This window comes from Pteropus medius, unplaced genomic scaffold (genome assembly GCF_902729225.1).
Source record: "Pteropus medius unplaced genomic scaffold, Ma_sr-lr_union100, whole genome shotgun sequence".
NCBI lineage: Eukaryota > Metazoa > Chordata > Mammalia > Chiroptera > Pteropodidae > Pteropus > Pteropus medius.
Window position 1 is genome coordinate 2,535,207 of NW_024356397.1, and position 27,360 is coordinate 2,562,566.

The 27,360-nt window shown below is 44.0% G+C and overlaps 3 protein-coding genes across 14 annotated transcripts in view; 2 read left to right on the top strand and 1 right to left on the bottom strand.

Annotated features, from left to right (window-relative positions):
* The window catches only part of FIGNL2 (fidgetin like 2), a 39,284-nt gene extending 30,193 nt beyond the window's left edge, over nt 1–9,091 (top strand). The window contains exon 2 of the transcript XR_005652651.1: nt 8,800–9,091. The gene's annotated coding sequence lies outside the window, so the exon portion shown is untranslated. The remainder of the gene's footprint in view (nt 1–8,799) is intronic.
* TMDD1 (transmembrane and death domain 1) lies at nt 282–3,449 on the top strand. Its single transcript, XM_039862225.1, is given in 3 exon segments — nt 282–2,860; nt 2,862–3,299; nt 3,301–3,449. Coding segments are annotated over 3 exon segments (1,017 nt in total). The 5' UTR covers nt 282–2,318; the 3' UTR covers nt 3,338–3,449.
* SCN8A (sodium voltage-gated channel alpha subunit 8) overlaps nt 4,139–27,360 on the bottom strand; it is a 172,229-nt gene continuing 149,007 nt past the window's right edge. For 11 of the 12 annotated variants that reach the window (XM_039862211.1, XM_039862210.1, XM_039862215.1 and 8 more), the window contains 6 exons: nt 20,669–20,953; nt 18,847–18,900; nt 18,209–18,346; nt 17,111–17,215; nt 13,975–14,245; nt 4,139–10,715 (listed from right to left, as the gene is read on the bottom strand). In XM_039862211.1, the coding sequence (XP_039718145.1) occupies nt 9,568–10,715; nt 13,975–14,245; nt 17,111–17,215; nt 18,209–18,346; nt 18,847–18,900; nt 20,669–20,953 (2,001 nt within the window). In that variant the 3' untranslated portion in view covers nt 4,139–9,567. Of the gene's footprint in view, nt 10,716–13,974; nt 14,246–17,110; nt 17,216–18,208; nt 18,347–18,846; nt 18,901–20,668; nt 20,954–26,819; nt 26,943–27,360 lie in introns of all 12 variants that reach the window. The other variant, XM_039862222.1, reaches the window with a different exon arrangement.

A 27,360-nucleotide genomic window follows, 5' to 3' on the forward strand; every position in this document is an offset into this window, starting at 1 on the left:
CCATTCCCAGCTGGGATGGTGTCCACAGGGAACATTTCAGGTGCCAAGGTGCTGAGGGCCTGTACTGGCCTAGCAGTGTTAACAGGAAAGCTGCTCTGTGTTTTCCCCCTTTTTTACCCTTGGTCTCTTTCTGGCCCACCTCTCCATGGAGCTGGCTGATTGCAGAACTTTGATGCCTCAGAAGCAGTGGGGTGGGCCACAGGGTCTTGGCTGTAAAAGGCCCTAGGAGGGAGCAAGGAGTGAGGAGGTTCTCTCAGGTGTGTATATGGGGTGGGGAGGGCGTCAGGGAAGTGGGGTTGGGATCCCTTCTCTTTAAGAGTCAGGCAGCTCTGGGGGTGGGGTGGGGGGAGCTCACTGACCCAGGCCCCCACCTCCTCCTCTACTGGCCTTGGGGAACTTTGCACAAGGAGACATCCCCCAGTCTACTAGCACCTACCTCATGGGCCCTGGGGCAGGTGGGGGAAGGGCAGGTCCAGCTCTGGCAATGTTGAGGGGAGCATACCAAAGAATCCAGGGGCAGGGGTTGAAGGGCAAACTGGCCCTCTCCTTCCTCTACCCAGATTGGGGTTGAGGTCCTCTCCTCCAACTGCAACCATTTCTACCTCATTTTGCTGTGTGTTGTACATGGAAGTATTTATCTCCTGTCTGATGATGCTCTGCAGTTGTGGTCTGTCTACCTCAGAAGAGACTGTATTTTAAAAGAAAGTATTACACAGTATTAAAGCAATGATATGTGGTTTCCAGAAGATTTCTTGGGGGTAGCAGGATGTGGAGAGCCCTGTGGAGAATGGGCATCCAGGTCTGTTGGTGCCATTGGTGTGATTCTGTGGCTGTTTCTGTTCCTGGAGCAAAACATTATGGAACCCGTTATTCACTCTGGCACAGGAGGTGCCCACCAGGTTCTGGACACTGAAGCTACCAGGTGAAAAGCCACACCCTCAGGCTCTGAAAAGTCTCTGGATAGGGAAGGTCCTTGTTCAATTCTGAGCCTACAAAACAGAGTGGGGAAAGCTCAAAAATGGATCATTTGAAAGTAAAACTGGATAAAGCTGCTGCTTGAGAAGGGACCACATCAAAATTTTTACATTCCCACATCTGGCACAATATTTGGTACATGGAAGATACTGATTAAAAAAATGTTGAATAAATCCTCCAATTAATTTCCGGATAAATGTCCTGATGGAGGATGTACAGTCTATCTCAAGAATGTCCTGGAAAGATCTCAACTCGCAATGGGAGTGGTGGGGTGTCAGAAAAGCTTCCCAAGCAGGTGGGGATTCAGTCCAACGAAGCTATGGAGCCTGGCAACTGTACCATACTTGTGATTGGTTACTAGAGCATAAAGTGAGGGCAAGAGCGGGGGAAAGTGAGGCTGGAGGAATCATTGGGACCAAACAACTGCACATGAGGACCTTGCATGCCCTGCGAAGACCTGAGGCTCCATGATGATGAAGCCCGTCTGTGTGTGTGTTTAGCAGGGGACTGATTTGTAAGTTAAGAATTTACACACCAATTCAAGAAATCTTTATTGACTACATTAGTTGCTATGGGGACAATAGAGGGACCTTACAAGTCTAATGGGGGAGAGAATAAAAAGGCAGAGCTGCAGTGCGTTGTGAGAATAAAATGGCCCAGTACCTAATGGAATCAGGGAGGGCTTCCCTTAAGGTACCTGTCAGCTGAGGAGTGACCCAAGCAGAACAAAGTATGTAGTCCAAGATCCAAAGGAGAGCCAGAGCCAAGCTTGCTTGGGGAATGGAAACAAGTTTAGTGAGTAGGGCCCTAGTGTGTGTGGAAGTGGGTGGGGACTGGAGGAGCTTACCTTACCCAGACCAGAGGATGACCAGTTTTGGATACCTGTGTGGGAGGGTGAGAATTAGAGTCTATAAATATTTAGTATTTAGCAGGTAAGAGAATTTAGGTATTGATTGGATATTGGGGATAATGGAGAGCTTGGGGTCTAGGGGTTCTCATGAAGGACGAGGGGTGGGTGGTAAATGGGTTAGATGCTGGAGACAATGAATTTGGGACTTTAGTAGGACAGCCAGGCCACCAACCCCTCCTGGTCTCAAGGGGACTGAGTCTCGGCTATCTTCGGGTATTGGGAAGGTCTCTCGCTCTAATTCTTGGGTTTTGTGAGACCTTCCCTCTTAATTTCTAGTTTCTGAGTATTGGGAGATGCTTCTCCGGCCCAGTCGCATGTGTCCAGGCTAACTTCCTGGTCGCTGGGTGTCAGGACCTCCTTGTCCCGATGGCTGAGTGTGGGGAGCCCTCTCCCCCTCCAACCACCTGTGGATCTTAGCGCCCCTCCCCCACGCATGGGCATTCGGAGCTCCTCCGCCACAGTCGGGAGTCTCCGTCACCGCCGGACAATGGCAGCGTGGGCTGCTGCCAGGGCCCTGGCTCTGGGGCTCTGGGGCTGGGCGCTGGCTCCTGCGGTGGCAATAGACGCCATAGGCCCTCACGCAGCCGTCCGTCTGGCCGAGCTGTTGACTCCAGAGGAGTGCAGCCACTTCCAGTCGCTCCTGAAGGCACCAGAACCGGATGTCGACGCCGAGCTGGCCAGGCTCTCCGAGGACCGGCTGGCCCGGGCAGAGCCGCCGGAGCCCGTGTCGGGGTCGCTGGGCCGGCGGTTGCGGCGGGATGCAGCGAACCCAGCGGCTGACCCTGCGGAGGTCTCCGACGGCTGCCGGGAGGGGCTGGCGGCCTGGCTGGCGGTCAAGGCCCTGACCCTGCCCTGGGACCGCATGGCCCGAGCCCTGCGGCGCAGCGGCCGCCCCGACGTAGCCCGGGAGCTGGGCAAGAACCTCCACCAGCAGGCGACGCTGCAGCTGCGCAAGTTTGGGCAGCACTACGCCCCTGGCCGCGGGCGCCGCGGCGCCCCCGGCCCCCGCTCCCCGCCCCGCCCCGCCCCGCCCGCCGCGCCCCCGCCGCGCCTCGGGCCCCGAGCCCAACTGGGATGAGCTGGAGCTGATCGTGGAGCGACTGCCCCAGGCGCCATACGAGCGGAGTCCCGCTGGCTGGGCCAGGCCGCTGGCACTAGGCTTCCTCACCGGCTTTTTGGGGGCGCTGGGCGCCGGGGCGCTGCTCATCCTGCTCACGCTGTGGATCACAGGCGGCGACGGCGATGGGGCGCGGCCTGGCACTTCTGGCCTGCCCTCTGCTGCCCAGCTCAGGCCCGTCGAGGCGCATGCCTGGTGGGAGGCAAAGCCGCTCTTGACAGACGAGCAGCTCTCTTCGCTGGGGGCCTGGGCCCACTCGGCCCGGGCTGCAGGTGGGCCAGATACCCCCTCGCCCCAGTGCCCCAGGCTGTAAAGTAGGGGCACAATCCTGGTAGATTGCTTCCTTTGACCTATTATAAAAGTTACGAAACACACAAAGGAAGAAGCAATCTGTTTATTCGTTCTTTGGAAATGACGAACATAGCCAGGGGTGCTGTCAATAGCAGAGGAAGGGTGGTGCCATTTTTTGCGGGGTGGGGCGGGGAGGCAAGGTAGGGAGGCAGGCCCTCCCAATTCTTGACAGCTTTAGTTCTTTATTTCGAAATTATTCTTTCACTAGGAGCTATCATTTATTGAGCACTGCGTGCCAGGCCCTATGCTAAGCAGTTATGTACATTGTTTGATCTAATTTTCAAAAATCGGGAAGATATTCTGTTACACATAAGGAAACTGGTGGCATAGTCAGGCTTTTGAACGCAGAGTCGCCTGAGCTGAAAATGTGAGTTCCAGAGGAAATGATCTGTGAACAGTAATGGAGCTTGGGAAGCATAATGGGGGTCAGAACCAGAGAGGAGCTTCTGTTACTTCTAGGGGCTCCTAGAGTATTTAGGAGGCCACACAGGTACAGGTGTGCCCCCTTCCAGAGGCTACTCCTTCCAACCTGCTCTCCCCACTCTGGCAAGGCCCCCTGAAGATCTACCTAGAGCCCCAAACCTTTCCCACCCAGCTGAGTGGCTGGGGTCCTGCCAGCCCATCTGAGGACCAGAGCTGAACCTCACACGGACTCTGCTCAGACCATGTCCCTTGCCAGAGGACAGCTGTGGGGTCCTGCTAGGTGGGAGCGTTTGACTCCCTGTGCACTGGGCTGAGGGGCTTTGGTGTGAGAGCAATGACAGAATGACAAGCCAGTCCAAGAGGAGAGTTGAAAACAAGATTGACGTAACCCTTTATTGCAAATTCTAAAGTAAAAAGATGTACAGTACAAAGTAAAATTGAAATTTCAGACTAGAAACTTCCAATCCACTTATACATTCTCATTTCTCAAGCATTTCTGCCATTTCCGTATAAACGGAACAGGGAACAAGTCGAGGGGGTGAGGGAAGGAGATACAGCAAGGGAAAAAAATTAAGTGTCTAGAATAATCACAAACCCCAGAAGCAAGTGAAAGGAAAGACGTTTTCTCGACCTGCTGTCCTGGTGATGAGAAGCGGGGGTGGTTGGAGCAGTGCAGTTTTAAATGGCTCTCAGAATAGCAGCATTTATGGTACCATTTCATCTTCCTTAAGTCCAAATAATACTTTGCCCTTCCCTAGTGCCTTTGCCTCTGTATCTCAAAACACTTTACAAAACATTTAGTTAAAGCCTCACAACACCCCTGTGAGGTAGGTCAGTATTATTATCCCCATTTTACAGATGGGGAAACTGAGGCACAGAGAGGTTAAGTGACTTGCCCAAGGCCACACAGCGAGCCAGCGGTCGAGCTGGGAATGGAACACAGGAGTTCTGTCCCCTTTCTGGAACCGCTGGACCCCGCTCCCCTTTACCTATATACATTCTTCACACACACACACACACCACATGTGCACACCCACCCACCCCACCCCACTTAGCCTCTATGTACAGAAAACAGCAGTGGGGGCAGGGGTAGGGGGTGCCCCAGGAGCATTTTAATGGAGGAAATCTTGATAATCTTTAAAAGGGAATCCAAGAAAGCATAGAGCTAAGCCACGATGCAGACTCTGTGCCAACCTTGGGGCCCTCCCAACCTAGACTTCCTCTTCTCTCCTGATGTCCCCCTGGCTGACTAGTTGCAGCCAATTCTTTAGGGAGTGGGGGTACCTGAAAATGAACGAAGCTTTTTGCAAAACTTTGGGCAACATCTGAGAAAAAATGAGGCATCGTTACAGAAGATGCCTAGGACTCAAGTCACAAAGTCATAACCCATGGCAATCTCACCTCCGCAGCAGGCCCGGAGGCAGGCTGGGGGCTGGGGGAGGATGGGGACTGCCCTACCAGCCATCTCTCTCCAGAGTGGAGCTACTGGAGCGGACTAGAGTGGGCACTTCAGAATCCTCCTGAGAGTGTTCCTGGACCAGGAGACATGGCCTAGAGAGGGATGTCCCCAAAGTGGGGCAGGGTGAGGGATGCCCCTCTCCCCTGCACAAATGTGAACGAGACCAGCCTTAGTCTGCTGGTTTATTTGTGGGGTGATGGAGGGCAGCGCCCAGCATTAGCTAGCAGAGTGGAGGCTTGTTGGGCATCGTGCTCGCCCGAGCTTTGGAGCATTGGGATAGTTGTTTTCTTCACGTACTGGTGAAAAAGGCAGAAGGCCAGCCCAGCCGGGTTGACCGACATTGACTCTGGGGGCTCCGCCAGGTGAACTGGTGAGGAAGGGGTTTCATGGTCTTTTAAGCACCAGCCTAGTAGGGGAGTAATGCCACATGCAACAAGTGAATGGGGATGGGTAGGGGAAGGGGGAGGGTCAGGACCTTGCTTTTCTCTCCAATCTCTACTTCTCAGCCAGAACTTTGCCAGAGACTCTTTGATTACTCTTCCTTCCATTCTCCTCCTTTCCCCAAATGTGCTAAGGTCCCAACTCCCAGACCTCTCCCAGGACTCAAGAATTGGTATCAAGCAACAAACGCACACCAAGACAGGCTTCCCTTGTACAGTAAAAAGGGTCATTTTTATTTTGTTTCCTTTTTGGCTTATAGTAGTGATTTACTTTTTATCACGTCTCATTTAGAGCAGTGTTTGGCCTCCATGCATTCACTAATACACTAATCTTCACTATTGGTCTTTTATAAGTTTACATTGGTTGCGGCGAAAAATAAAAGAACTCTGGGCACTGTCGTTCCAGGGGCTTTGACTGGGAGTTTCTGTTTATCTCTCTCCCCTGTCAACTTCTGGTGCCAAAAGAGGCTCATTTAGAAAGAAGTGGGAGTAGGTCACGCTGACTCAGGAAGTTTTTCCTGCTCTTGCCCTCTGCTTTAAATTCTGGAGTCTCCTCATCCTAAGCAACCAGGAGGTTAAGAAAAGAGGGGAAAGTGTTTTCACACAAACCAGCAACCGTGTCAGCTGCTGCTCAGTGGCTTTGGCTCTGCATTTTACATTAACAGCATCACATGTCTTTTTGCTTTTTGTCCGTTTTTAAAGGTGGATTGTGGAGTATAAATACTGCACCAAGGACCTGGCTACAAAAAATAAATATTTATATTATATTTATATATCTATATATATATATATGTGCAGTGATACTGTGGCTGCTGCTGCTTTTTGATTGGCTTCGTTAATATTTGGCAAAGCGTTGCCACTTACCCACTCAGTGAAGACATAAAAAAAACGTCATCACTGGTTCTTTCAGTTCAATGCCTGTTAACTGCGGGTGTAAACTGCTGGTGATGGTGTCATTTACTACCAAAGAAGTGTGGAGCGGGGTGGGCGAGTGAGAGAGTGAGCGAGCGACTGAGTAGGTGGAGGGATGGCGGGGAGGGAAAAGGTGGGAAAAGTTAAAAAGAAAAAGTGAAACTTCAAACAGAGTGGAGGTGGCTTCTTCCCTGTGAAGCTGGCTGATGGGTGTCAGATACCAAGGCTCATGTGTGTGTGACTGAGGAGACAGCCTGCTGGGCTGGGGTCAGAGTCTGGGGGAGGAAACAGGTCGGAGCTCAGAAAAACCTCATTCATATTCTCTAGTAGCTTAATGACATCACTAGCATGAGCACTTGGGGTACCGAGTGGGATCTTGTAGTTCCGTTGCCCATCTCAAGACCTAAGAACAATTATGAAGGTTAGCCAGATCTTGCATAGAAGTGGTTAGAATTTATTGCACATTGGAACAAAAATATATATATTTTTTGTTGTTTTGGAAAAGACCATTAGCGATAAAAAATTTTTTGTCTGTCTGTCTGGTTTGGGGATGTACATTGGCTGACAGCAGCTAAGTTCTAAGAAGAAAGAAAAGTATAAAAAATAAAAATAAACATGACAATGGCATAAGCCAGAAGCCATTTCCTATTTAATAAGTTAATAATTTGTATTTACAAAAAGGCATGCCAATAAAATAAAATGATATATTACAGTATTTATAATTCTCTTAAAAAGAATAACCACGTGTCAGCTTCTGTTTTGTGCTGTTTACGATGTAGCCTGTACATGTTACTATACATTCATCCTAGCAGTTAGCAGGGTCACTGAAAGAAATGCCTTCCCAACCCGGCATCGGGTATAGTACAAAAAGTTCTATGGGTGATGCTGCAGAGGCAGGTTTACAAGAGCTGGATAGCTTCTAATGGTCTAACAAGATAGAAAGCTCTGCTTACTGACTTGCTGTGGTTGGTTCTATGCAAAACTAGTCAGGTGGACAGTGAAAATACATCCAAAGTGCTTCTACTGCAAGGCAATTGGTGTGTCTGATTATTGGTTTTTTCCCCCCTCTATTGTATGGTTCAGGAAGAATTTATTTTGATTTGGTTCACATGCTAAAGTCTCTCCTATACTTTGTATAGACTTCCTGACACATTCAACTGCAGCATCTTGGCTTTGAAATCTAGTCATCAGATGAGAAACCCCTGGACTAAAAACTGTCTTCCCTAAAGCAGGAGATGGAATGGAAGATATGACGCTCCCCCCAAAGCCACCCTCCAATGACAATGGGCAGGTTGCTAAGCAGAGAGCAAAGCTGGCTGAAAGGGAATGCGCTGGGGGAAGCTGGAACATCTTAAGAATTAACACTAAGTCACTTTCTCATGAGAACCAGTGCAATAAAGAAACCAAGTGGGTTTGGTTGAGGCGGCTCCATCTCTACCTCAGGTCCCACCATTGACGATTTATTCTAATAATAAATGAAAGAAACCACGGCCATAGCCCCAGTGCTGCTGCCCCCACCCACCTCTGTGGGTAAGGGAAGCCCTGCTTAATGGACAAATGTGATGGAGGCAAGAGAAATCATGCAGTATGTGAGCTTGTGACAACCCCTCTGTAGGAGAGAGAGGCCTGTTCAGAATATCTGAACCCCTCTCCACGCGGACCCAAGCCCAAAGAAAGCCACAATGCAGAAAGACATGATACTAATGAAGTGAGCACCCCTTTACCCCCAACGAAAGGTTGTTTTAAGTTCCCCAAATTACCCCCTGGAGATAACATGCTACTTTGAATAGCACTTTTATCTCTACCCCAAATAAGTGTCAGTTCTCCATTATGAAGGCTAAACAATCATAAATATTGCAAAATACAAATGAACTTTTTTTTCCGATTTTTGTTTTTAGCCCTAGGATTTGGTTTTACAGTGACATTATTAATACAAGCCATTTGAGATCAAAGTTTCCCCACGTACGGGACACAGAGCAGCATTAAATAGTTCATCTTTCGAAATGTGCAACAATGGCTGTATGTTAGAGATGTCTGTTAAACATATACACACAACGGATCCATCTGCTTGTTGGATTGGGTTTTTTGTTGGTGGTGGTCAATTGGTTGGTTATGTTCCCCTACCCAGAAGGTGTATGAAAGACTTCTAAGAATTCATAAAGAATTGCAGTGGGTATGGAACTCTTACCATTTTTTTTTCCTCCAAATACAGTGAACGGTGCAGGGCTGGGTCCTGTCCAAAGGCTGACCCAGTGCAGGGGACAGGATTAGTAGTGTCCTGTGGTGTATGGTTCTCATGCATGACTTCTGATCACGGCATGCCATCATGCAAATCATTTCTACGCATTGAACAAGCACAATGTTTGGAATCGGCCTGAGCAAGTCCTCCTCAGCCTGAAGAAACCTGTTTGTTTTCCCCCACCCATCTCCAAACCACGTGAAGCCCATGTGGAGAAGATGCGGTTTATGTCAAAGAAACTGACAATTAAATGACATGGGCTAAATGTGAGTGTGTGTGTTTTTTCTTTTTGCTGCTTAGCTTAACTAATGTAAGAATGCAAATATAGTTTGCATGAACAAATAAACTTTTAAAGTGATGCTTTCTGCTCTTAGAATCAACAAAATGAAAAAATAAAATCCATTTGGCTGCAACGGAAATATGCTGGTCCCGGCAGCCTCTCCTCTGTTTTTGTATCCTGTTAGTTTTGTCCTAAGTTGCATTGACTGATGTGGAACATGCAGTAACCACCTGCCCAAGCATTAGAAAATCTGTGAGTCCAGGGAGCAGGGTCCTTTGCCCTGGGCAGGTCACTGCTCAAGATGCAACCGTGTTACATGGTAAGCAGAAACTACGTTTGGTATAGATCTTCAGGGTAAAGTGTCTCCACAGCTGTTCTGCATTGATAATATTCAGGAAGTTTGTAAACAATCTTTCACTTGCAAGTTTTAAATTTGTACAATATTTAATTTTTACTTTCTTTTAACACTTGGATTCTCTGACCTCTTTTTGTCTTTTGGCTCTTTCCCTTCTTCCTTCCTCTGCCCGTTGCTGTTTTTCCTTCTCAGGTTTAGTTACACTGTCATAGGATGGGAGGGAGGCTGTAGATGGGGTGCTCTCCTTTTTCTCCCGGTGTGTGCCTCCATTCTCCAGCTTATTGGAAGTTGTCTTTTTGCAAATGAAGCCCCGCCTTGCTAAATGTCCCCGGTAGGCGCGCTGCAGGACCACTGCAGACACCTCTTCCTGTTTGCGCCGCAGTGTGGTCGTGATTGGCTCGTAAGACACTTTGGAAGGATTGGATGCCACGAACCGCTCCTCCATCTGCTGCCGAAGGATGTCCAACTCCCCGCTGTCTCCCAGGACCCGCTTGGTGAAGGCAAAAAGGATGTCCAAGCAGTGGATGCGATCCCCACTGACCATGGGCAGATCCATGGCAATGAGCTCAATGGTGTTGGGCTTGGGCACTCGGAGAGGATGCTCCAAGGCATCTGCAAAGTCTGCCAGCTTACAGTACTCGATGAACTGGGTGGCATCAGGGTCAAACTTCTCCCAGATCTCATAGAAGGTCTCAAAGTCATCCTCACTCAGAGGGTCTGCACTTTCCTCTGTGGCTACACTGAAGTTCTCCAAGATGATGGCAATGTACATGTTCACGACAATTAGAAAGGAGATGATGATGTAGCTTACAAAGAAGAAGATGCCCACTGAGGGGTTCCCACAGTCTCCCTTAAAGCCGCTCCCTGGGTGTTCCTTTTCCAGACTGCAGTCAGGGGGGCGGTTTAGGATGGGCAGCAGCAGGCCGTCCCACCCAGCTGAGGTTGTGATCTGGAACAGGCAGATCATGCTGTTGCCAAATGTCTCAAAGTTGAACATGTCATCGATGCCCGCCTCGTGCTTCACATAAGCAAAATTGGACATCCCAAAGATAGAGAAGATGAACATGACCAGGAAGAGCAGAAGGCCGATGTTGAACAGAGCAGGCAAGGACATCATTAAGGCAAAGAGCAGGGTACGAATCCCTTTGGCGCCTTTGATCAGACGCAAGATGCGCCCAATACGGGCCAATCGGATGACTCGGAATAGGGTTGGGGAAACAAAGTATTTCTCAATTATATCGGCCAGGAACATTCCTAAGAAGAGGAATATAAGAAGATATGTTACTGCGATTGGAGAAGTCCTTTCTCTTTATTCATGTCGTCTGGCATTATGAAACCCTTAAGTTCAAAGGACTTGACAGAATGAGCGCCTTACTATTCAATCTGAACTCTCATGATAAAAAGAGAAAATCACATGTTTCGAACACATGGAAAAAGCAGAGAAAACAACAGACACCTATGCACTAACGCCCAGATTTAAGAGATGTCAGCATTTCACCAAATGTTTCCTCTCTTCGGCCCCAGAAGCAACCATAATCCTGAAGATGGTATCACTGCAGTGTCTTCATAATATTGCTATGTATGAACCCATAAATAATAGATAATTTCTTACTATGTTTAAAATATTATACTATATCTATCTTTGTAGATCAATTTTTTTAGATCTCTAACTTGCTTTTGAGACTTAACATTATGTCTGTGAGACTGCTCTCTGGTGTTTAAACTTTAGATTTATTGCAATGGTTGAATTTCATGACTAGGCCTTCATTTATCTGTTTTCCCACTCAAAGACAATTAGCTTTTTTCAGATTTGTGCAAGCATCACTTTCCAAAGTATTAGCAATTCTTCTCCAAAATGCTATCAAATTCTCATATCCACAAAGAATGAATAAGAGGTCCTGGCTCACCCCATGACTCACAACCCTTTGGCTGTGATGTCTTAGTTATTCTGATAATGCTACCAGTTTCGAAGTATCTTCTTCCTGACTCTGAAAAGATGTCTTTGGTTTCTCACTGCCCCATGTCCCTACCAAATGACTCTAGAAAACTACAGGGTCCTCTCAGGAGTGGTTTTTAACTCAGAGCTTCCAGGTTTTGTGTTTGAAGCCATCAATCAGAAACCAGTATCGGCAGATAAAAATGTCAAGGCATTAGGAGGAAATAAAAGTAGACAGTGAAAATGTACAAATGAGAGGGCTTTTTTCTGTTTACATTCATCCAGGGGTCTGCCTCTGCCAGATCACTTGCCTTAAAATCAATAATGGGAACCCAGTGAGGGGCCACAGAAGGAAGAGAAGATGAAAAGGTTGGGAAATGACAGCTGAATGGAAGGCAAGGACATGTTCTCTTCTTTCAGTGCTTTTTCTCGCTATTGAGGCCCTGACAAGACAGCATGAGCTTCAACTGACATTAGGGATTGACTTTAAATAAGGAAATATCTTTCAACCATAAGGATTCATAAGTATTGGGGTGATGAACTTCAGAAGGCTATGGAATCCTCTTATTTGAAGGTTTTAAGCTAGGCGAGAATCTTAAGGAACTTTAAGAAAGGAACGAGACGCAGTAAGTTCAAAGTAGGCCAGATAACCACTTGGGGCTTCTTCTGGAACTAGAACTCCATGAGGTGTTTGAGTTTTCAAAGAAATATTTACCTCGGCCAGGACCCCAAATGATTTCTCAGCTCTCTTCTTTTTACTTCTCAATTAAGCCAAAATCAGTGACCATAAGTTGGGTAATATATATAATACTCGCATTCCATGTATGGTGGGCAAGGCAGGCTTCAGAGAGAGGATGCCTGAGTGAGGTTTTATAGGATATGTATTTGTCCTGAGAGAAAAGGGGAAAGAGACGGGGCAGACAGCAACCCAGGCAGCAAGAACACCATTGAAGGCATCCGTTAGGAGGCTCCAGGGCTAGTTTCACCTCGTTGCCTCTTAATTTAAAAAGATAATCTCTATACTTTGTTTCTGAACAAATTAATGATATTTAATAAAAATTTCAATCATCAAAAGTAATACTCTTCTTCTTCTTTATCTTCAACTACTATCTGAGAATAGGGGGCATGGTTTGGTCTGTGGATTTTCCATCCCAGTCAATGATGAGGGGGCTGAAAAAGTTCAAGAACAGTGGACAAGGGCAGCATTGTCCAATGTGTGTGTTGTGGGAAGTTAGGGGGCTGGGTTGGAACCTCTACTTACTAACTTAACAGCCCCATGTCTTGGTAACTGCTCTGTGCTGCAGTTCCTTATGACACTTAAGAGAGTTGTGAGGGTTATAAAGTAAAACATGTAAGGTACTTAGAATGTTGACCAGCACATAGTATATTCTGTTAAAATACGAGATATCATTATTATTACTTGAAAAAGGGTGTTGTGATCAAATAAAGGTGGGATGGTGTGTTAAACGGAGCCTCTTTACTGCAGGACTTCCGGGATTCTTCTACAGGCTACCGTGCTCTATGACCCACCAAAGGGAAATTCAATGTGTAGTTTTGCCCAGAGTAATTTCACATTGTGGGATTCTTTTCTTGAGGCGAGATGGATGGGATTGGTATTCCATGTATCGACACACATTTGGATGCTGCTCCTGAGGACAGAAGTAGAAAGTTGCCCAGGCCAAAGGGAGGGCCAGCTGCTTTCTGCTGCCCACAGTCACTGCCTTGCTAAACCAGCCAGGCCACCTGAGCTCTGGAACTGGTGCCCATGGGTCTCGGGCACTCTCTCTGTGCTAGCCTAAGTCAGTCAAACATACCAGGGCAGTGTTTCACCATTCAGGATGCCTGTAAGGAAGGCAGGGAAACAGTCTGAGAGGGCGATCAATAGGACAGCACTTCCTCTGCCTGCCAGGATATCACCCCTTCCACGCCTTTAGGGTGAAGGAAAACATCACAGTCACTGTTAAAAACCAACTTGAGTTCTGCCTCTGCCACCGACGAGTTGAGTGACCTTGAACATCTTTGCAGTGAAGATCATAAAACAGCCTGCTTGCTGGCTGCCGCAACAATCAAATGAGATAATGCAAGTGAAGAAACTCTCAAACTGTACTTGGCACACAGTAAAATTTCAGTAAAATGAGCATTGCCATTATCATCAGCGCTACCACTATCATCACCACCAGAATTTCCTAGACCACTTCGTTAATACCCAACTGAACCATCTCATACCATTCCTTTTTTATTTTATACTGCTATTATACCTGCATTTTTTTAAAAAAAAAAATAAATTTCTTTACCTTCCCTGTTAGATTTAAATTCCTTGAAAGCAAGAACCAAATCTAATCTTGAATTTCCCCTTCAACCACAGAATTTACAATCCAAGGCTACTCTCAACACTCAATAGACTCACTGACCATGTAAACTGCTGGGTAGGCCCACGAGAACTTAGGGGCACACGCGGGCTTAAGCTATGACAGTAAGCAGCCTGCACTCAGACCTGTGTAACTCATTGCTCTCCTAGGAATCTCGTCCTCAAGGCCAGTCAGGTCCCCTTTTCCCTTCCCGGCCTGCCTTACTCACCCACAATGGAGAGGATGACTACCACGAAGTCGAAGATGTTCCAGCCAATGGTGAAGTAGTAGTGCCTCAAGGCAAACATTTTGAGCACACACTCACAGGTGAAGAAGATGACGAAGACCAGGTTAATCCAGTAGAGAATATTCTCCATCTGCTTGCTCTGAGTATCTGTCTCCACCATCATTGTCACCATGTTAAGGCAGATGAGCATCATGATAACAATGTCAAAGGCTTGTTGAGTGACAAAATCAAAGATGATACCTTGGATTTTGTTCTGGGTGGGGGCGGGGGGAAGGAGGGAGGAAAGATACAAAAGGATTCATGAAAGCCTTTCCGAGCAGACTGTGGAAGTTACCATCTTATTATTCAGAGTACTCTGCTTTCTATTCTGTAATACTAGCCAGGTCCACCTTGCTGTTATATCAGGAGATCAGGAACATGGACAGATCCCAACATCAATATTACCTCAGGAAGAGTTTTCTAAAATTGTCACTCTTCTCTTTTGCATCTCAGCCATCACACACTTCTAGACGCCTTCCCACCTCTGCAGTTGCTCCTTTTCAGTCTCATTTCCCAGCCATTTCTTCTCTTACTTACTCTCTTCTTTCTCTACACTTTCTCTCTGGAAGAGCTCATCTATTCCTACTGCTTATATAATATCTATGTACTTATATTTCTCAGGTTCTTCCTTCTACAGCCCATATCTTCCCTTTGCATTCCTGTGTTGCTTACTTGACATCTCTCCTTGATGACTCATAAGCACCTCAAACTTAACAAGACGAAAGCAGACCTAAGTCCTTTCTCTGCCCCTCACCCAACTTGTTCTCACCTCAATTATTCATCCAGTCTCTAAGCCAGAAATCGGAGGGTCATCCTTGTCTCTTTCCTCTCCTCATCCCCCATCTAATCCACTGCAGGTTCTAATGATTCTTTCTCCAAAAAATATAACTTGAATTTATACACTTCATTCCACTTCTGTTGGCCCTACTCTAAGCCACCATCATTTTTCATCTGAACTTCTAGAAGAGTCTCCTAACTGGTCTCCCTGCTTCCTCTCGTATCCTCATCCAATGGAATCTCCACACAGTGGCCAGAGTGGTTATTTAAAAACAAATGAATCGCATCATTCTTCTATTTAAAACCTTTTAATCGTTTCTTATTGGGCTTGCAACAAAATTTCTATTGTTAACCTGGCTTAAAAATGCCTTTTACAGTCTGATCTTGCTCCTCTCATGCCCCTTCCTCAAGCTCATCGCCACCTGGCCACACTAATGTTTTCTGCTTTTAGGGCTTTGTATGCTTTCCCAGGATCTCTTTACCCAGCATTTTGGCTCCTTCTCATCCACTCAAGTAGACCTTCCCTAGTGAAGCTTTCTCTGACTACTCTATTGAAGTAGACCCCCCACCCCACCCTAAGGCTCTATTCTTCTCTGTCATGACCCTCTGGTTAATTTTTTCTCACATTCCACATGTTATAATAGCCATCTGTTTACTTATTTATTATCTATATCCCCACTATATTGTAAGCTCCATGATAGCGATGTCTAAATTTTGTTCATCACTTTATGCTTAGTGCCTGGTACACAGTAGGAGATCTTTCACTACAGTTAAGTCCTCACTTAATGACATAGGTTCTGTGACCTATGCAAAACGACTTATGCAAAACAACTTATAACAAAACTAGTTTTAACCATGGGATAACTGATATAAACAAGAGTTAAGTTCCTATGTATCTCATTGTTAGAATGAAATGACTCTTGAAGGAAATGATCTTATTGGAGGACATGCTGTATTTGCTGAAGGAGTGCTAATCACTATTAATATGTCCTATCACGCCAAGCTTTTATATTTTAGAGTGAAAGAAAATACACTCAGGATTCCATGTGCAAAGTACTGAATAGAACTTTAGAAATGTTAATCCTCTTCCATTCCATTTGTTCCCATTTCTGTCACAGAATGGAAACTGTAACATCAAGGAATTATAAAAAAATTGCTTTCTTAAGATATCCCTGATTTTCTTTTAAAGTACTTAGGCACTTGAGCTTGTACTTATTCTCAGGATTACTTTAACTTGGTGGCTTTCAAACCACCAGTTCTGCAAAGCCCTAGAGTTTCCTTTCCTTCAGAATTTGGTGAGGCAAGTATGCCAGGAACAGGGTGTGGGGGGAGTAGAGAAAATACTTTAGGATTCCCACTCTTGATTCAAACAAAGTAGCTCTACTTTTATTTTTACAAATTAGATTGCCAGGTAAGCTTTATTTTAATGGGTCTGTTTTTTTTTTGTTTGTTTGTTTTCTTTTTTTTTGTCTTTTTTTTTTTTTTAAATTACGCCTACAGCACCTGGTATTCCTAGGTGGTCTCCAAACTAGGCCCAACCCTGCTTAGCTTCCAAGATCAAACAGGATCGGGTGTGTTCAGGGTGGCATGGCTGTAGACTTTTTTTTTTTCTTTTAAGTAGTAACTTAAATCCAAGTTACAGAGGAAAAGACTTTGAGCCCGGTCTTTGAGGGCTGTGTCCCATTCAACTGGGTACATGGCTTCAGGAGCATCTCCCTCTCTGAAGCAAGAGCACAACCACCAACAGAAGGGTAAAGCAGAGTCCCAGTCCCCAAATCTGTTTTACAAAAGTCTCAGATCAAGAGAGTAAATCAAGACATTCGAATCTTTCAGTTTTACCCTCTTCTCCTCTCACAAATAGCCAGAAGCATTATTTTAGCTTCCAGACACATCCTTGTAAAGCCTGACTTGTTGGGTAGAGAGTTGAGAATATAATGACCAAATCCTATCTCATACTGGTAGGAAAGAGACCAGCTTTCATTTTTACTTTCCTTTATTAGTTAATTGTCTCTTAAAACATCTCTCTTCCAGAGCCAGAGCCAGCATAGTTAACATGCCAACTCTCTGCTGCTGCCCAAGGAAGATAGGGAGGCAAGGTCAAGCACACGAGGAAAAGCCATCTCATATCTTAATCCCTGTTCTTCTGCTGTTTTCCTCAGATCTTCTGGATGGGGCGGCTAGGAGAGTATTAGCGGGCACAGGAAGCCCGTCACTTACCCCTTTCCTTCCTTCGCAACAACCCTACCAGTGTCTTTTTCCATATGTGGTCTCACTCTGCCCTCGGCCTGCACAATGCACTCACCAGGGGGCGGGGAATGGGTTTCTGTGGTTTCTTTGAGCCCAGCTTTTTCATGGCATTGTAGTACTTCTTCTGTTCTTCAGTCATGAAGATGTCCTGACCTCCAAAGTAAAGGAGAGAAAAAAGAGAACGAGTAATTACAACTGGCTGTCACATGCTTTGGGTTTGGAACCTAAGGTTCAACACTGAGAAGTGAGGGAGATTTATTCCCTTTCCTTCCCTGAGGTCAGTTTAGCTAACAGTTGTTCCAGAGTGAGGCAGACCTGGGACAACTATACTAATTCAAAGAGACACCTGCCTTTGTTTTTGTTTTCAGCTTGGGTTTTCTGAGATCTGCTAGGAAGAAAGGACTTGGACTACCCAATTACAGACTCTCAGGAAAGAATTAAATTTGAGAGCAATGACTCTGAAGATAGTTACATCTCACTGGTTCCTAAAATTTTTTTGGGCCTGCCATCCTGATAAAATTCTAGGAAAAATATTTTAAAATAAAAAGATTTCAAGTCCTGGCTAATGGCCCATTTATTTCTAATAATATTAAAAACTTAGAAATCTTGGTGCAAAAAAACAATTTGGGAAGTTCCATGGAGTTTGTTGGGACAGACTAGATTTATAAAATGAACGACAAGAGTAATCTTTTCAATTTGCGTTGGAAAACTGTTAACCATCTGGACAAGTAAGGAAGTGAACTTTCTAAGGGTGGTCTCTCAAATCCCAATTTGCTAGTGGTCCCCAAGGATTAACATGGATAGTTAGTTACACATCTAGGCAATTTCTACTTCTCACTACAGTTGTTCATCTGCTTTCCTTTTCACCCCTGTCACTATATCCCTCTCTGACCATACCCCTCTCTGGTGGGAGGCCCATATCAGTAAAAGTCCTTACAATAAGATTGCTAGTAAATGCGGTAAATCACACACTGTGAAATCTAGCTCCCAACAGAAAGAGTTGGTTGGGGCTAATGTACAGTGGGTCCAGTGCTACAGTGAGGTGATGATATGGATTTTAGAGAAAGAGAGGTGTTATCTCTTTAGAGATAGAGAGATATGCCTCTCATCTGGGTTTTCCTTAGGCCACTGGCAATGAGGGGAGGAGACCTATCTTTTTCTTTTGTTGATTGAAGTTATCAATGATGACACCAATGAACAGGTTCAGGGTGAAGAAGGAGCCGAAGATGATGAAGATGACAAAGTAGATGTACATGTAGATGTTGTCCTCATACTTAGGCTGCTCATCAGGCTGTCAAAGGACAGGAGAAAAAGGAACAGAGTCAGCTCCCAGCTTGGGGATCAGGTGGGTGACCTGCCAAGGCCATCAGCCATAACTGACTACTCAAGCAGCTGAACAAGCTGGGGTCGGGGAGCCCTAGATTCTCTCTGCTTGTCTCCTTTTCCACACTGGCAGGTCCTGCCCTCAGAAGGTGTTATTCCTGCCAAGACTTAGGTGGAGGATAAGCAAATCACAAGGTGAGAGGGAAGGGATGCTGTCTGCTAGAAGCCACACTTATTTCAAAGCAACACTGAAGAGTAGACAGTGCCACTGGGGCCAGGCTAAAAGCAGCAGCATGATCATCTGGAGTCAGCATGAGAGAGTGATGACAGAGAGGAGGAAAGTGCTCTATAATCAATAAAATAAGCAATAAATGTTCTAACCCTCCCTCTCTTTCTTGATGAGATCCACCATGCTGCTTGCTGTCTAACAACCTAAGAACATTGTGGTTTCACCATGTATAATCTTACCTTTCGGGAATCTACAGCTGCATACATGATGTCCATCCAGCCTTTGAAGGTTGCCTGGCAAACAGAGTCAGTCATTAGACTGTGCCTGCTAGGGAATAGGTGGGAGTCTAAGCAGGTGTCCAAGAGGGCTGGCTTAGGTTCAGTGAGAACACAGACGGGGAGTTTGGGTGCAGCCTCAGGAGGACATAGAATTTTCTGTTTATTAATATGGGTCCCACGGGAGCTTTGTCTAAGTCCCTGAAAATAACATCAAAATTTGGCAGAGAAACATACTGACAACGGCAACTGGATCAATATTTTTTCAAAAGGTCTTGAAAATGGGCCTGAGAAGGTTGCCTAAAGCTTGGGCAAACTCACATTTATGAATGAGTGGCAGGAATCTAATGAGGGTACTTAGAACTTAGCCCTCCATCGAGACATCACTTTTAAAAAAGTTGACAAGCAAAGGGGTCTGAAAAATTCATAGCTGCATTAAAAAAAAACCCAAACAAGGTCCGAACTTCCCCCTTACTAATATATACATGTTTACCCTAGGGTAGTGGCAATACTGGCTTCATCCTAAGCAGCCCCTTCCCAATTCTACACCTCGATATACTATATCTAGCCTGATTTTGCAAACAAATATGGGTAACCAATTAAAATTCTCCATGTTGTATTTACATTATATGTATGTTTTATTTATTCAACCAGATTCTAAGTTTTTTCAGGGCATGGGCAGTTCCTTATTCATCTGATGGCTCTAGTGGTGCTTTGCATATGGCGGGGACTCTGAATATAATGTGTTGACTGGCTGGTTGATGTGCATTGGAGCTGCTCCATTTCAGATTCGATTTGTGGGCCCAAACTCTTGAACTGAGATAGAACAATAAAAGAGCTTTAGAGTGGGATGAACCACTGCTCATTCCTTTAATTTTGTCACCTATTATTAGCTAATTATAAATGCTTAATATGTTAAGGTCGAGTTCACCTGCATTATCACACTTAATACTCCCAATAACCATCTGATGTAGGCATAGTTGTAACAGTAACAAAAAAACATAATAGCGAATACCATTCATAAGCACTGCTATGTGCCAGGCATTATGCTAAGAAATTTTAATAAATTATCACCAATCCTCTTTATAACCATGAAAGGTATTATTTTCCACATTTAATAGATGAAGAAACAGGTAGGTTGATTAATTTCTCTAAGATTACATATCCAATAAAAATGAGTGTGGCTCAAATCTACATCTCTACATCTGATTGAAAGCCTATGAGCTTTCATCACATCATAGTCTTGTCAAACACTCCCAAAAACCAGTGAGAGGAAGAGGAAAGTAGGCATAACGAAATGCTACCTAATTAAAACAAATCCTTTCATACTGTGAAACACCGAGACCTTTCTCTGGGGTTGACCTGAGTGGCAGCATCATAGCACTGCCATATTCTTCCCTTTAGTTAGCTTCAGTGTAGCTGTTAGATAGAATTGTTCGGCTCCATCAAAATTGCCATCACTTTTTTTTTTGGTCTATGTACTTATTTTTTTCTTTTTCTTTAACTACATACTCTGTCCTGAAGGTGATCGCTCTGCAACTTTATTATGCTGCAGGAATCTTTACTTGATGTTGAATTTCTGAGCAGCAAGAGATTCTCTTTGAGTGAGGTCTCGGAGAAGTCAGAGCACTCTGAAAGGTATCTCCCTGGAAGTGGTTTAGGAAATGACATGGCTCTGTATGACCTATTAAGAATAATCCTGACCCTGGAAGCAGGCTTGAGAAGGGACCAAAAGAGATTTCTGCTTCCCATCTGAACTTCATAGGACTGAAAAAACAACACTTACCACCTGAAGAAGTGCCAGATATCCTGCCCCAACGTTGTCAAAGTTGATCTTCACATTCTTCCATCTGATTTCTGTATTATTCCCCTCCATGAGCTTTTCACACTCAGTTTTATTGTTGACAAAATCAATTTCAAATCGGATTTCAGAACTCTCATTAAAGCAGTAGTGGTACTTTCCCGCAAATAGGTTAACTCCCATGATGCTGAAAATCAGCCAGAAGATGAGACACACCAGCAGCACATTCATGATGGAGGGGATGGCGCCCACCAAGGCATTCACCACCACCTGCATTGGAAGGGGGAGGTTGCTGAGTGTTGAGAGGAAGTACAGGCAAAAACACTTTTTTGATTTCCAGGAGGGGAATGACATTGTATGGCTTGTTCTGACTATAGAAACAATATGTTCCTTTTGGAATTAGGGTAATTGGAAAGGTCCATTAGTAGGACCACAATTTTCCAAATCTATGAAATATATTTTGAGGAATTCTAAAAAATTACATATGTATATCATCTAACACAAATCCTCTTACCCAAGTTGACCTAAGTCTTCTCTCTTATGCACCAACCTGGACTAAAAAAATTCTTTTAGTCCAGTCTCCTTTCTTGCCAATCCATAAAATATATACCCCGTGGGAAAATCTGAGAGATCTCAAATTCACCAGTTGCCTTTCAACAGACATTCCCCTTCTGCAAAACAAGTTATGATTGTTCAAAATCACAGAGAACCACCCTTTGGGGTTAGCAGTGTATCAGTCAAAGGAACATAAAGGCTCTTTTATGACTTTGCAAGGCCAGTTATCTTATTTCAGGCAATAGCTGAGCATGCATATTTTGCAGGCTCAAGAAAAAAAGCTATATTCCCTCTACCAAACAGTGTAAGATAAAATCTGAACAGATGTGTTTTTCATACATGGTTCCTTATTCTTCTTCAGCCTTTTTTTCCCCTGACTTCGTAGGCTTCTAAATCTAAGAGTCACCCTTTGCTTGCCTAATGCTGATGCCTCTGCTCAATTCAGAGTTTGACTTGATTCTTTACAATGTACTAGAAAAAGGAAAGACACTTTTTTTTTTTTTGTGGAGAGTTTTGGGTTGGATCACTGTTCCTGAAACTCAATAATTGGCACACTGTTAAAAATCACAGACTAAAGTAAGCTCAGGAATGAAAAAAAAGCAAAGGGAAAAAAACCCCCCCAGGAATCAACGTTTCAAGGTTGTTTTAAACTTTGATTTTGCTTTACCCTATAGGTGAGAGTAGCTAGACAACACTACCACTGTGGCAGCAGTTTTCACTAGAGGAGTTCAAAGTGCTTACAAAAATAGCCTTTCAGATGGTGGGGCAAAAACAAGGCTGGTGTTCACTTCTGCCTTGATTCTCACTTGCTATTGTCTTAAGTGGGACTGTTAGGGCCCAGAAAGGTGTACCTAAAATGGGAAGAACACTTCTTCCTTTTACTGGTATCCTAGGAGGATTAATCTAACTAAAATAAAGACAATGGATATAAATGAGGTCTCTTAATGTTTTGTTAGAAGTAGGTGACAAGTGGGTGACAAGTTATCACTATGTCCCTGCACAGTTTTTCAGTGCAGGGAAGAGACAGGACAGGCTGCCAAATAGCACAGCACCCAAAGGACCAAAAGGGCCATGCCGTAAAAGAACGCCAGGGGGCAGCTCTGGGCTCTAATGTGAGCCTGACCTGGGTTCGGGTTTTCCTTTTGTTTGTCTTAGATTGCAATGTCATTCACTGGAACACATGGCTGAGAAGAGCTGTCTGTTCTGTCCTATATAAAAAAAGGCAATGATATTCTGTTAAGGAGTCACTCTTCCTTAGATGAAAATATTAGTTTTGTGTTTCTCCAATTCATATATAAAGGCCTTACATTGAAAGGCAGTTATTTCTTAATTCTTAGACCAAGAAATCTCTTCTAGATTTAATAGCTCTGTCATTAGTAGAAAATGATTGTATTTCCACTGTTCATTACTTTGAGCAAGGAAAACCAGAATATCTGAAATCTGAAAAATCTTCAATGTTATTTTGAAGAATGATATTCATATTTATTTGTTACCAAATTTATCATGTGATTAGGTCTGAATTTCACCTCCTCATTCTGCAGTCGCTCACCCTTTGATGGGAGCACCAGAAAGCAATGAAATGTGCAAAAAAATAGGCAAAAGGGGGGTGATCCACAAAAGGAATAATCATTTCTCAAACGATAAGAGTAGGTAAAGATTCAAAAGCTCAGGTCTATGTGACAGCACTTTGCAGCAGAGCTTAGGTGAGAGATCATGACCTTCTACTGAACCCTCACAAGTATGCAATAGGGAAGTAGGTCCCCAAAGATTTGAAACTGAGAAATCTTGCTTTTTTAAATCTTAACTCAGAATCTACCTTCTCAAGGAATCTTCTATCTTAACCCAGTCTAACCTGTCCTACAAGTGTCTATGTATTACAGCTAAATATGGGATAGTATATATAGTAGGAAAGAATAACTAGCTAATTGACTAAATGATCTCTTCACACTTTTATACTTGCAGATTGATCAAAGGAATCAATACACAAAAGTATTTACTGATTTATTGAGCCAGTTCTTATATTTATAACATAAAATTATCTTATAAAAGCCAATGTACTTCTAAGTTATAAATGTAGTTTGATTTAATAATCATAATCAAAGAAAAAACTCCTTACCTTAGTTTTATGAAACTAGAAAACAGAGTTGATGAAATTTGCTAATAATTTTTCCTTGCAATAAACAGTAGCTGATAAGCTACAATACGTTAAACAGAAATTGGTTAAGGCTACTCCACATATAATTATCATTGTGCTGATATTCTAAGCAAACAAAAGGCAAGAAACCATGCTTTCTTATTTTGAACTCTTGCACAAAATATATATTATAAATGCTAATTCAAGTGTCCACTGATAGTCACTTAATAAGTTAGATCTCTTTTACTCGCTAATAACTCTCAAGTTATTCTACATTGCCTTGAATTATGATGAAATTCATTATTTTTAAAAACTAGGTATAGGAATATTACTCAAAGCTAGGTTCTAGCAGTCTACAAAAAGTTACTTTTTTCAATGGAGGTTTATGTTTACTGATTGATAAAAATCTCATTTAACTGATAAGAAAGTTCCAATGAAAACTAAATCTTAAAGCATTTTTGTCTTCTCTATAATTCTTAACATAGTAGTGTTTATTAAATACTTTAAAATCTGTCAAATAGCTTTTAATATCTGGCAGAGGGAACATGGCTTTAAATGGACAACTATGTACTGACAATCAACAAAAATGCATGCATGTTTCATAGCATTACTGTTATATATCCTCAAAAATTTAACAGCACAGCAACATCTTTAAATGAAGATTACTATGGAGGAGAGAAAAGCAAAGAACTACATTAAGTATTCCTTTGCCAATAGCATGAGTGTTTCAATTTTCTGGTCTTTGGTTTGAGGAAGAAGAGAGGAAGAGACTGAAATCAGTGTCCCAGGACAGGCTAAGGCCATACGTTCCCTCCCAAGCAAAGGTCTGAGCCTTTCATTGGAGCAGCACAGTGACAGTTGAGCCCATCTGCGTCGATGGTTCTTGAAGTTTTCTTATTTAACATTTTCTAAGGGTAACCTCTCAAGTGTTGGCATACACAAGAACCCAAACCAAGGAATTAAAAACATATGCCCCCATAGAAAAATAACATTCAAATAAAATGGATGAACCTAATTCTGTTTATTACTGGGAAGTTACTATAAATTTAGGCAAATTCTACCTTTTCTTTTTGCAGTTATTCTTTCACACAAGGGCTGGGAAACTGCAGTACCGGAATGGATCCTGAGCCCTCTCCACCTGCCCGACCAGAAGTGGTTAAGTGCTGTTGGCTGGAGTCAACCAAATAGGGTGACATTCCTATACCAGAGCTTCTCTTATTGGATGTTTGTTTGAAATCTCAGATTTGAGTTCAAACTTGTTCTTGCCCATATCTCATTTGAGAAAATCTTGATGTAGAGGTTTCACTTTATAATGCTTTTTAAAGAAAACTTGCTATTGTTCTGATCATCCATTCTAGACTTCCGGCCTCCTAAACTATTTGAAAGTTGACAAGTAAGTTTTTGGGGCGTGGAAACTGAGAGTCCAGGAAAGGTGAGAAAAGAAGAAGGAGCTAAAGGGAAGAGGTGTGGCCACCAAATGGGTTCCTGCATCATGAGCAAGCTGGCACTAACCAACCAGCAAGGACTACTTCTGCCACAGGACAGGACTGGCAGTAACAAGCATCCAGACTGAGAAAGTAGTAGCATGTGTCAGTTGGGCATTTTTCTTGGGTTTTCTTCAAGTATTACCAGTCTCATTTCAGGAGACCTAGGATCACTATTGGGGGACCTGGAGGATCACAGGCTACTGGGCCTGGGGACAATGTCGTGATATCGTCTTCAACAGACTTCTTTTAATTCTCAGTTTTTCAGTCACCAAAATGGATTTTCAACTCTATAATAAAACTAGTGATTTATTTAAAAATTTCTAATAAAATGGGAAGTCGGGGGAGGAGGAAAGAGCATTTTGATCCTATTTTCAATGACACTATGGCCACCTAAAACAGAGTCCTTTGCAATACACTCTCTCCTTAAATTCAGTCTGAGTATAACAATGACCTCATTGCACACATTCTGAAATCTCTCTCATCTGTGGGAGAAAGAATCCTAAGTTTTTTGTTGTTGTTTGTTTGTTTGTTTGTTTTTGCTTTTTAAATTAAAATAAATTTATGCTGCTGTGGAAGTGACCCTCCTACAAATGGCTTCAGTGAGTTGCAGAAAGCTTATATTTAGTAAACCAAACTGTGACTGTGCTACAGAAGAAAACACAAATTTGTTGCAAAAAGCATTTGTCTGAATAAACTAAAATAACAAAATTCCCAAGTCCCAGTGAAATTTTCACCTTCCTGTACAACTGTGGGTGGCTTCATGGAATAGTGGCCAGGGAGTCACCGATGAGGAATGAATGAAGCAGCACTGTCCTGGTATCTAGACTTTCCAATTAGTCTTGCTTTGATGGGACTACTGCAAGTTCAATTTTTATTCCTATATTCTGATATTTGCACATTTTAAAACACATCCTCTGGTTTGCTCTCCTGCATGTATTCCACATCTGAATTAAAATGAGTTTTCTTGGTCTCGTTAAGTGTAACAGACCTCTCTGATTAGCACAGGACAACTATTACCACCAAAAGCTAGTTGTCCACTAGATTTTAAGAAATTTACTTTTTTAGTGTGTGTGTGTGCACATGTGCACACACGCACGATTTTTTAAATCAAGAGAGACAGCAAAAAGGCACCAAAAACGGAAGCCTTGTTTCTAAGTTGGCAGGATGACAGCACCTTGCACCCTTTGGATTTGGGTGGAGTATCACCAAAGCAGGAAGAGCAGGTGTTGAGAAAAGTCAGGAGAACTAGCTGATATTCGTCTAGCATTGTACCTGGTTGTTACTTTGATAGTGTTAGGATAGGGGACCACATAGCGTGGGCAGAGGGAGGTAGGGGGTGAGGAGGAAAGCTTTGCTATCAGACAGAGGCTGCCAGTCCTTATGGGACTGGGCTGAGAACAACAAGGTGCAATAAGAGGAATCAGAATAAAAAGAAAAGCATTTCTTTTCCCAGGGCCGTGCCAATTTCTGCTCCATCCCCAATTCCCAGCCTGCCATCGTGTCTTCAAGCTCTTTCTCAGCTGCTTTCTCAGTGACTCCAAGGCCACAGTGCCCACCTGGCTGATGGCCCTACACAGCACTCTCTCTGCCTGTGGCCATTGCTTTTCAGTGGGTCTCTGGGTTACAATTCCCCTTCTTTGCACCTGGTGATTCTCCCTATTAAATCAACAGCCCAGAAAGCCGCCCCAAGTACTACAGGTAAGCCAGGCCAAATGAGAATAGCCAATGTTAACATGTTCTGCGATGGCACGTTGTGGGGGATGGGGCCAATAGTAACGTGATGAGGCAGCTTAATGCAACTCCCCACGCACGGAGCAGGTGCGGGGGAGAGTGGAGGATCAAATAGCAGCTGCATCACACAGTTTGTGTCTGAATGATCTTTCCACCATGTGATCAGTTCTAGCATGCTTAAACAGTTTCCACTGGCATGCAGAAGGATCAGCTGCTCTTAGTATCTTACCCTCATCCCTTCAAATCGTGATAAGGCTCTTAAGGGTCTCAAAGCTCTTAGGGTCCTAAGGGACTTTATGGCACCTAGTTCCGAGTAGCCCAGGGCATTAGCTATAAGGCTGACTAAAGAGACCTACACGGAAACAGAAGAAAAGAACAAAAACAAAAAAGGAAACAAAAAAAAAGAAAAAAAAAAAAAAGAAAGAAAGAAAACAGAGGTTCCAGTGTGTTAGAACAAAGCCCCTAGCACTGATTATACAGGTTGGGCCCCCCAGGTAGAGGAAGTGGGTAACACCAGCTGCCTACTTCAACTTGGACTCAAATGACCTGGAAGGAAAGGTGGTTGAGAGGCAGAATAAAAAACACAAAGGGAAGAGGAAATCGAGAGAAGGCGGTAGACATACATACAAGTTGGAGAAAGGAAGCGGCTGAAGGGAGAGGGAGAGAATGAGGAAGTTCCATTGGAAGGAGAGGAGCCTGAACAGATGACAAAAACCTTACCCTCGCCCTTTACAGTCTCTGCAGGTCCCAGAAGTTCCCATTAAATTAAG